General features: G+C 53.7%; 1 protein-coding gene across 1 annotated transcript; it reads right to left on the bottom strand.

The window, feature by feature from the left end:
* Window positions 1-3311: 3311 nt before the first annotated feature.
* On the bottom strand, window positions 3312-9713 carry LOC137207901 (WAP four-disulfide core domain protein 2). Its single transcript, XM_067708263.1, has 4 exons — window positions 9504-9713; window positions 8783-8926; window positions 5850-6002; window positions 3312-3466 (listed from the first exon to the last, which is right to left on the bottom strand). Exons 1-3 carry the CDS (start codon window positions 9577-9579, stop codon window positions 5851-5853), a joined length of 372 nt encoding a protein of 123 aa, XP_067564364.1. The 5' UTR covers window positions 9580-9713; the 3' UTR covers window positions 3312-3466; window position 5850.
* Window positions 9714-9765: the final 52 nt, after the last annotated feature.

Raw genomic sequence — 9765 nt, 5'->3', positions numbered from 1 at the left:
AACTGGGTAAACGTGATCATGGGGCAAGAAGGGGAGTGTTTGTTGTGTTTGCAATATGATTATTTCACGAGTTAGTTTTTGGAAGCTGCATCAATGGACAGGACAAATGGAACCACAGAGCAGTCACAGGAGCCCTCATAGCTGGTGCAGCCCTAGCTCCCGGGGCATTAGGGCTGGCAGTTTGGGGGTCTCATACAGATTAGTAGATGAAGAGGCAAAAAAAAGTCATTTCTCCTATGTCCTGTTGGGCAGCCTAACTGCTCTTCCTGCTTCACATTGCCCCCAGAGTCTATTCTTCATATAACAGCCAGAAGGATCTTTTCCAAACATAGGTAAGATGACATCATCGCTCGCTCAAACCCCTCCTATGGCTCCTAAATTCCTCAGAATAAAAGGCAAAGTCCTGTAGTGACCACAGGGCCCTCCATGATCTGAGCCCGCACTACTTCTCTGACTGCATCTCCCTTCATGCTCCTGAGCCCTCAGCACGCCAGCCATGATCCTCAAGCATCTGAACTCAGGTCCTTAGCCCTAGAAGCTTCCTTGGTCTGGACAGCTCTTCCCATGGGTTCCGTGTGGCTCATGTCCTTCACTCAGCTCATGACTTGAATGACACCCTGAATACCCTCTGCAAAGCAACAACCCCCTACCTCTTACCCCATCCCCTGGACCCACTAGTCCTCTTACCCAACTTTATAGTTCGCCATAATCTTTCTACCACCTGACATGTTAAACCTGTGTTGGTTCATTCATTTAGTGACTGTTTCCCTCACCCCACACGCGCGCGTGCACACACACACACACCCCCCTCACCTCCTTGATGTCAAATCCCCACCACCTAGAACAGAACACATAGTAAGTGCTCAAAAAAGGTTTCCTGAATGAGGAATACCTCTGCTTACGCTGTTCCTCAGGCAGGGCTGTCCTCTACTGGTCTGGCTTTAGAACTTCATTTTTCAAGCTCCAGCTCCCTCATGTGTAACTAACTTCCTATTATGTCTCCAGTCACCAACCTGCACCTTGCTGGAGAACAGATGTTTGTTTCTACAGGGTTTTACCGTACACAGCCGTCTGGACTGGAGATGGGGTTTAGAGGCAACAGCGAAGCAGCGTGTTGCCAGAGATGGGAGAAAGTAAGCGCAGGAAGAGACCCTGCCCTGAGCTCCGGAAAGGCAGCAGTTTACCAAGTTTCTGGCCCTGGGAGCCGTCCTTCTAGCTCAAACTAGCATGGCTGTGGTCTGGCTACAGAACACATAGCCCATCAGGATGCCGTCCACACACAGGCTCCTGGAAAGGAGGAGAGCGATTTGTGGCATGGTGCCGATGGAAGAAATAATGGCGTGCATACAAAGGCATACCTCTGCCATCCCTGAGTTAAACAAGGCCCTGCCCAGGGCTCTCTTTCAGAAGGCAAAGCCGGGGAAAGCAAGGAGAAAGTGGAAGGGGTGGTACCCACACATTTAGTCCGTAACGACTCTACCCAGCCTATCACTTTGTTTTTGCTTAGAAGGGTTGGGGAGACTGGAGCCTGGACAGGGATAGAGATTGGAAAAGGGAAAGCTAGGAGAAAAGCGATACTGCCACCCACCTACCTCCAAAGGCAGCCTTATGCAGTGAGCACCCCCATTCTCATACAGGAGACGCGTTCCCACGTACCCCCAGGGGGATGGATGGACAGCCAGGTTCTTTGCTGGCTCATGGCCTGGGGCAGAGACCCACAGGAGGATGAGAAAGATAAGGCTGGCCAAACACCAAGCCCCCCAGCTTTCTGTCTCCACACAAACGCACTCAAGCTGCCTTGACCTCTCACGTTCCGCGGTGGGTGGAGGAGCAGGGAAGGACATAAACCATGTCCTGGGGGCTGAGTCTCTGCCATGACTTCGTTGCTTTACCCCCTCCTCACCCCAAAAGGCTAGGCATCCCCTCCCCACCCCACCTCAGGGATTAACGTGAAAAATCACTGCAGTAGAGTCAGCATGGGACTCTGGTGTCATCAGATGACTCAGGTTCAAATCTAAGTCTGTAAAAGGTTGAAAGCAACCTAAATAGTCACCAGTGTAAGTGTGGTTAAATAAACTTTGTACATCCCAACAATGGAATACTATACGGCCAGAGAAATGAATGAAGAAACCTTTTATGCTGTGAGTGATCTTCAAGATACACGAAGTGAAAAAAGCCAAGTACAACACAATGTGTATAGTGTACTACAATTCTGTAAAAAGGTGGGATAGATGAGAATTTTTTCTTCCCCCCCGCGGTATGCGGGCCTCTCACTGCTGCGCCCCCCCACCCCCTCCGCTGCAGAGCACAGGCTCCAACGCGCAGGCTCAGCGGCCATGGCTCTCGGGCCCAGCCGCTCTGCAGCATGTGGGATCCTCCCAGACCGGGGCACGAACCCGTGTCCCCTGCATCAGCAGGCGGACTCTCAACCCCTGCACCACCAGGGAAGCCCTAGATGAGAATTTTATATCTACATGTCCCTGGAGAGACAGATGATAGAAGAGGAATAGAGAGGAAGAGGGGAGGTGAGAAGGAGAGGGAGAGAAAAAGTAGGCATAGAAAGAAGGGAGAGAAGGGGGGAATAAAGAGAGGGGCTACAGAGAGAAGAAAGGATAGAGGGAGTGAGCTGGAGCTCTCTCTTGGGAAGAAGACACAAGAAACAGATGGCATTTGTTTCCTCTGTAGAAAACAACTGAGTGGCTGCAGGTGCAGGAAGAGGGTCAAGGGTGAGAGATGTTTCACTGCGTATTTTTACCTTTTGAATATTGATCCATGTGAATATTATTTATGTAAAATAACGGTTTGATTTTTTAAAAGCAGCTACAACGAAGGACCCTGGCTTTGCCACCTTCTTTCTGTGTGGCCCCAAGCAAGTAACTTGGTGGAGTCCCAGTCTGTAACAGAGGACTGTCATCAACTAATTTGAGGGTTGTTTTGGGGATCTAGAAGATCTCACAAGTGAATCTCCCAGCCCTGTGTCTGGCACACAGTACATGCTGCTGCTGTTGTCAGAACCCCCAGCAACGAATCCCAGTGACTTTGGAAGGATTCCAGCATCTCTCTGAGCCCCAGTTCTCTCCTCCAAAACCCTGGGAGAATAACCAACAACTACACAGGGCTGGTGGGCGGATTCACCCAGGGAAGCGCCAGCGCACACAGAGGAGCCCTGAGTTTATGCTCATCGTGTCAGAGCTGATCTCAGACTTTGCGCCTGGATGATCTCGTTGCACCCTGCACCCCCATGCCCGCACCTCCACCCAGAGTCGTGGGACGAATGAGCCAGAATAATAAGAACAGAGGCCACAGCCCCATCGGTGCTGGAAGTGGTCACTTTATTGGTTGGAAAAGAAGCAGCTGTGGCCGCTCAGGAGGGAAGCACAGAGGCCAGGAAGGGAGGAGGGCAGCTGGGCTGGAGCCAGACAGGGCCAGGCAGACACTTCCGCTCCCCCACTCCTCAGGCTGGTGGCTGGAGGTGGAGGAAGAAAATCACAATAATACCGTCAACAACAGTATCCATGATACTGGACAAGAATGCCTGCAGCTTAAATTCTGGGCCAAAGCTCCCTCTACCCCATCACATCCCCCCTTAGCTCCCTACCCCCGCCCCCAGGAAAGCCTCACCGTCTTGAGGCCCTGGGGCTCTGCCTGCACTTTTCGGAAAGTCCTAGACTCATCTCTTCTGCTTCTGACCATCCCCGGACACACCTGGGTATACCACGGTCCCCACTGACCATTGTGACGTGACCTTCCTGAGGGGCCACTGTCATTTATGTCCCTAAGAATCCTTCCACCATGGAAGGATTCTAGGAAGTTCCAGCATGCCCCTATTCCTTTGGCTAAGCTGGGTTAGCTGATCAAAAAGATCTTATTATTTTATTTATCCCATTTTATAAGCAAAATATTTGCAGTTCAGGGAGGTGAAAAAGGCTAGTTAAGCGTCAGAGCTGAAATCTGAACCCAGGTCTTCCTGACTGCAAAGCCAGCCCATGCAGCTGACACTGATGGAGGCAAGAGGCGGAGAGCTCTGGTCCCTGGGGAGACCGTGGTTCTCTCTCAGGCACTGAATTAACAACCTTGGGGCCTTGAGCACGTCCTCCCCTCTCTCTGGGTCTCAGTCTTCACATCTGGGCAATAGGTTCCATCACTGACCTGCCAGTCCCTTGGCTGAGAGCTTATCAAAATTATTGCATGATCAACAATGAGATTTCAACCAAAGGGCCCTTCCAGGTTCTTGCTTGTCCGGTTCCCTCTGTCTGAAACAGCCTCCCCGCTGCTGTACTTCAGCAGACTACCGACCTTTCGTTCATCCTTCAGGATTGGCTCAGGGTCCCTTCTGGGAAGCCTGCTCCCTCCTTTCCCCACCCCCACCTGGGTGAGGCTTTCCTCTTCTATGTCCCCATCACACCCTGCCCCTCCCTCCATTGCAACACCGACGACAGGCACTGGGGGCGTCTGTCCATCTGTCTGCCTCAGCCACTGGGCTGCAAGTTCGGTGAGGAAGGGCGGTGGTCACCTTCCGTCCCAGAACCTGGCACAGAGCTGGCGGCACAGTGCTGGATCCTGCAATGGCCTGACGATGCATGTTCTTTGGTTTTGCTTCTCTTTATTTTCTTACACTTGCTTTATGACTTAATATTGTTTTATTTTTAATCATACGTGGGGAAAGAGAGGCTGCACAATCTTTTCCTTCCAGCGTCAGAGCCCCTCGAGGTGGCTGAATGTAGCCCTGCCTGCCACAGAGTAAGTGCTCAACACACTTGAAAGGGGCATTTGAGAAACTGAACTGAAATTAACTGATCTCTACCAGCTCTGTCCTGAAAAGCCAAGCTTTTTGGCCAGAGTAAAGATCAATTCTTCTGCCTCGCACTGGCCTATGCAAAGAGCTTCCTACTTCCCCAACCCATCCAGCCACCGCCCGCCCTCCCAGGACACAGCTGCTCCTCCAGCCACTGACTTATTTACGAGGGTGTTAAGGGGAAAAGGAGTAAATCTTCTCACAGCCCAATTCATCAGCAAATATTGTCCCATCTACCTTCACATAGGTCCCAAATCAGACACTTACGTCACCTGGTCCATCATCTCACACCTGGCCTCTTGCAGGAGCCTCCTAGGTGGTCTCCCTGCTTCTGCCACTGTCCCCTAGGGCCTCCACACAACACCCTCAGCAATCTTTGCAAATCTAAGTCAGAGCATGTCCATTCCCAAGGACCTGACATCTCTGGGTCAAGACCAAAGTCCTTACATGGTCTGTCAGGTCCCTCCGCTTACCACCTACCTCTCGGACCCTCTCCTCTATTGCTCTCTCCTTGATCAGCAGACTCCAGCCTTCTGGCTTTTTCTGAAACTCACCAGGAGGCTACTGCGTTACACCTGCTGCCCCCTCGGCCTGTAACATTCTCCCTGATATGCTCGCGGCCCCCTCCATCATTTCCATCAAGTCTGTTCATATGCTGCCTTCCGGGAGGTCCCATGAAAAAATTGCAGTACTGCTCCCTGCCGCCCCCCATCCCCACTCCTTATCCCCACTCTTTTTTCTTTTTCTCCAGGCCACTTATTTCCCGCTAACATTTCACAGAGTATACTTGCACATTTATTTTGTTTATCATTCACTAGCATATAAAACCATCAGAAAGAAATTTGTGTCCGATTTGTTCACACACGGAGCATCCCCAGCACCTAGAGCAGTGCTTGGCACGTGATAGACGCTCAGTGAATCTGTTGAGTGAATGAAAGTAAATCAAAGGACAGAGAAGGGAACAGCAGTGTGTTAGCTCAGGTTCTCCTTTTCAGCCTCCTGCAGGTGTCATCACATCTGGGCATCAGTGCACCCCTCCCCCCAGGCCACCTACCTCAGAAGACAGGTGTGACACAGGACACCTTCCCGCAACCATTGTGGCAGCATTTCAACAGACCAGGACACTGGCTGTCCACCTGGCACTGGTCCATGCAGAGGCCGAGCTGGGGGAAGGCGATGTCCACCTGAGGGCAGGAACCCTTCTTTTCTGGATGGAAAAAGGGGTGGGGGGTGGGCAGAGGGGAAGCAAGGAGCTGAACACGTCTCCACAGCACAACCACACACCTCAATTCACAAGAGAGCTGCCTGCCTAAGTGGATCTTAGGGGCTGGAGTGGATCTCAGGGGACCTTGGGAGAGCACCTGCAACCTCCCTTCCTTCTGCTCTCTCCCTCAGTGTTTTGGGATCATAGGGCCCTAGTTTGAGTCCCATATCTGCCTTTTCCTAACTCTGTGACCTGGGGCCAGAAATCTCCCAGAGCCCCGTGTCTTCAGGTATCACATGAGATCCGTGCTGCCCGTGTCGTGGGGCCGCTGTGGAAGCAGTGGAGGCAACAGACATGTATTCCTTATCCCTGCACAAAGTCCTTGTAATAAGAATAATAATGAGTAAGGACAGCAGTTGACACTTAGCTGCTTCTATGTGCCAGGCATTATCCTAAGCATTTGACGTATATTAACTCAGCTAATCCTCACGATAATCCTAAAACAGGGTGCGAGGAACTGTTACTATTTCCTTATGTTGCAGATGAGGAAACTGAGGTACCAAGAAGTTAAGTATTTGCCTAAGGTCATACAAGGTAGGGACAGGATCTGAACCCAGGAATCTGGCTTCAGGTCTGTGCACCATGCACTCTACTGCTTTGTCAGCTGTAAAGTGCAGTGCACGTGTGAGGGGTTACACGCCCACAATCTCTTCACTCACTCCCATCTATTCACTCCCAGTTACCACCATCTAGCACCAAGGCCCCCATACAACCTCACTCATCCACACCCAGACAAGCATTCTTCCACTAACACACACACAAACAGATAACACCACAGATATGTGCTGATTACAAAGCCCTTAGTGTAAATTCAATTTGTCCTTTAAACCTCCACATCAACTCTCTCTTCTGTAGGGGATATTTCTACCCTGCTCCTACTACAAAGGAGGAAAATTAGACCCAGAGATGTGAAGGCATCACCCAACAGCACACTGCTGATCATAAGTAAAACCAAGACCTGAGCCTAACCTTCCAATGTACACACACACACACACACACACACACACACACACACACACACCCTGTGCTCCACTTCCAGGGTCAAGGAGAAGGGCGCTGGCTCAATGCCCAGAAGCCCCAGGAGCAAGTCCAGCCAAGTGTCAAGCGGGCGCACAGCTGGGTGATGAGCTGCAGAGGGCGGGAGGGGCTGTCTTCCTCGCACAAAGTCACCCTTTCCACTGAGAAGGGCAAGAGCTCTCAATACCGAGCTGCCCCCGGACAGAAGGGCTTCAGGAGCGGGGTACCCACAAAACAAGCCACTGTGTGTGGAGGGTCTGCTCTCTCCTGAGACATTTCACATGTATGATTTCATTTAGCCTCATGTCGACCCTACCACATCTGGGATGCTCATCCCATTTAGCCAGCGAGAAAGCAGAGGCTCAGAGAGGTGAAGCGACTTGCTCAGGACCCACAAACAGCAGACGGCACAACTAGGATTCTAGCTCAGGAGGCCCTCTGGTCCTGCCCCCCTTCCTGCCTCAGTCTGTCCATCTGAGACCAGGGAACAGCAGAGACTCCCCCTAACAGCAGAGATTCCTCTTTTTTCCGTCCTCCTCTCTCATCTGCCTGTCTGCCATCCTCCTTTCTCTCCCAGTGTCCTCCTCTCCTTGCGGTCCTCCTCCCTCTGGTCCAGGTTAGAGGTCCCCAGACCCAGAAGCCCCCTGATGGGCCTGTCCTCCCTCTACCTCCTACCTCCCTGCTCATGAGTGACTGAATCTCCAATTACAAACCTTCCCAGCCCCTGTGGGCATCTTCAGAGAAATCACAAGGTGGGGGCATCACACAGGTTTTTTTTCTGGATAAAGACAAGTGATCCCAGCACCTTGGGATCCAAGTCATATCCCTGGTCTAGTCCTCAGTCTTTCCCTCTGAAAAATGAGAAGCTTGGATTCCACAGCTTCCTGCTCTGATAGGAGCCCCCATGGCCTACTGGACAGTCTTCAGCTCCAGCAAGTACTTTTTATGACAGGCCAGCTTCACACACTTTCTCTCTCTCACTCAACCCTTAGAGTGGAAGAGAGTTTTAAAGATGAAGAAGTGGGAGGGGTGCTCTGGGAGGGGTCCTGACATTCTTCAAACCACTCAGGCAGAAAGGAACCCCCTGCGTTATGACTCCTGCCCAGCCAGAGATGGCAATGTGACCTTGGACAAGAACCTTGCTCTCTTTTGTAGCTCACATCCACATCTCTAAGACGGGCTGGGTGCTCTCCTAAACCTGGAAAGTCTCCATCTGGACAGAGGGATTGGGGAGTCCTGCCAGCAGGCGTCCCAAGTCCTTCCTCCTGGTCTGGGGAGGCCCCAGGGTAGGGGCGCTAATGGGGAGGAGCGCCCCAGACCTTGGGGTCCAGCCCATTGGGCAGCCCTAGGCTGCCCCGCGGCTGAACCCAGACAGGAGGAAAATCCGAATCAGGTCCCCTGATCTCAGAGAACAATGTTCCGGAACAACGTCCCCGCGGTGCGTCCCGGAAGTCCGTCATGCCCCAGAGCAATGAATCCGGCCAGGAGTGGGGGACCTCCCTTCCCCCTGGCTGCACTTCAGCGACGCCTAGGTTTCACCGGAGCCAAGGGAAGGAGAGCACGGGCTGATCTGGCTCCATCCGCCTCGACCTGGTCGGGGACCCCTGGGTCGGTCGCGCCCCAGATCCCGTAACAGAACTGGGCACTCCCTCCCCCTCCCAACCCCCGCTGCCCCGCCCCGCCCCGCGTGGGTCCCCCGGGGTTACCATTGGGCATCTGGCAGACGGTGGCGCAGCCGGCCCGGCAGCACTTGAGATTGTCCTCGCATTCCCCATCCGAGAGGCACTCCTGCGTGCAGTTCAGGTCCGCCTCTAGCGCGGGGCACACGCCTGATTTCTCTGCTCCTGTGCCTGGGAGGCGGACGCGCAGTGGGGGACTCAGTCCCGCTCTCAGAGGATGCCCGCCTCCTGTCTGACGGCCCCAAATCTCAATCTCCCGGGAATTCTGAGTCTCAGTCCCTGCTCCCCACACCCCACTACAGCCTTGAGAGAGCCCCACCTCCAGGGCCGGGGTCCCTGATACCTGGGACGACAGGAGTGACCAAACTCTTGGCTGCTGAGCCCTCAATTCTTAGGGGACCCCCGCACAACTAAGCGTCTAGGAGCTTCCCATGTTCAGGCAGAGGGTTCCCGCCTCTGACCAATGAGTCTCCACTGTCAGCAAAGAGTCTCCCCGTCTCCCCCCGCGCATATGTCAGCCTTCAGTGTCTCCCCACCTCCAGCACATTGGACCCCACATCTAAAGCTCCAAGGGTCACCACTTTTAGGCACCAGGGATCCCCGCATTTTGGCCTTCATGGGACTCCCCACTTCCACCCCGGGAATCCTCACTTCTCTGTCCCCAGAGAGGCTAAGCTTCTGCCGGGCTTCTTCCCGGCTCTCCTGGTTCGGCCCCTTTGGGCGCCAGGCCTCTCCCCGCCCCACTCACCTGTGACCGGGGGGAGGCCCAGCAGCAGGCCAAGGAGGAGGGCGGCGACGAGCAGACCGAGGCGGCAGGTAGGCATGGTGCTCGCCGGGGCGGGAGTGAGGCGCTGCCCGGAAGGGGGGATTTAACCGCTTTCCTGGGGGGCGTGGGGTAGGGGCGGGGCCGAAGCCGTGCGGGTAGAGGGCTCAGCGGACAAGGCAGGCGGGCCGGCTGCAACCTCTTGCCGTTTCACAATCCCCCAGGATCAGGTGTCACTCTGGCCCCA

The sequence above is a fragment of the Pseudorca crassidens genome, chromosome 15, assembly GCF_039906515.1.
Source record: "Pseudorca crassidens isolate mPseCra1 chromosome 15, mPseCra1.hap1, whole genome shotgun sequence".
NCBI lineage: Eukaryota > Metazoa > Chordata > Mammalia > Artiodactyla > Delphinidae > Pseudorca > Pseudorca crassidens.
This window is presented reverse-complemented; position numbering and strand designations above follow the sequence as displayed.

What these genes read in the sequence shown, in the direction of transcription:
- LOC137207901 (XM_067708263.1), bottom strand. Translation starts at nt 9,579, where the DNA reads ATGCCTACCTGCCGCCTCGGTCTGCTCGTCGCCGCCCTCCTCCTTGGC. An exon ending in GGGCCTCCCCCCGGTCACAG is followed by an intron (nt 8,927 to 9,503) that starts GTGAGTGGGGCG and finishes TCCGCCTCCCAG; the next exon opens with GCACAGGAGCAGAGAAATCA. An exon ending in CGTCTGCCAGATGCCCAATG is followed by an intron (nt 6,003 to 8,782) that starts GTAACCCCGGGG and finishes TTTTCCATCCAG; the next exon opens with AAAAGAAGGGTTCCTGCCCT.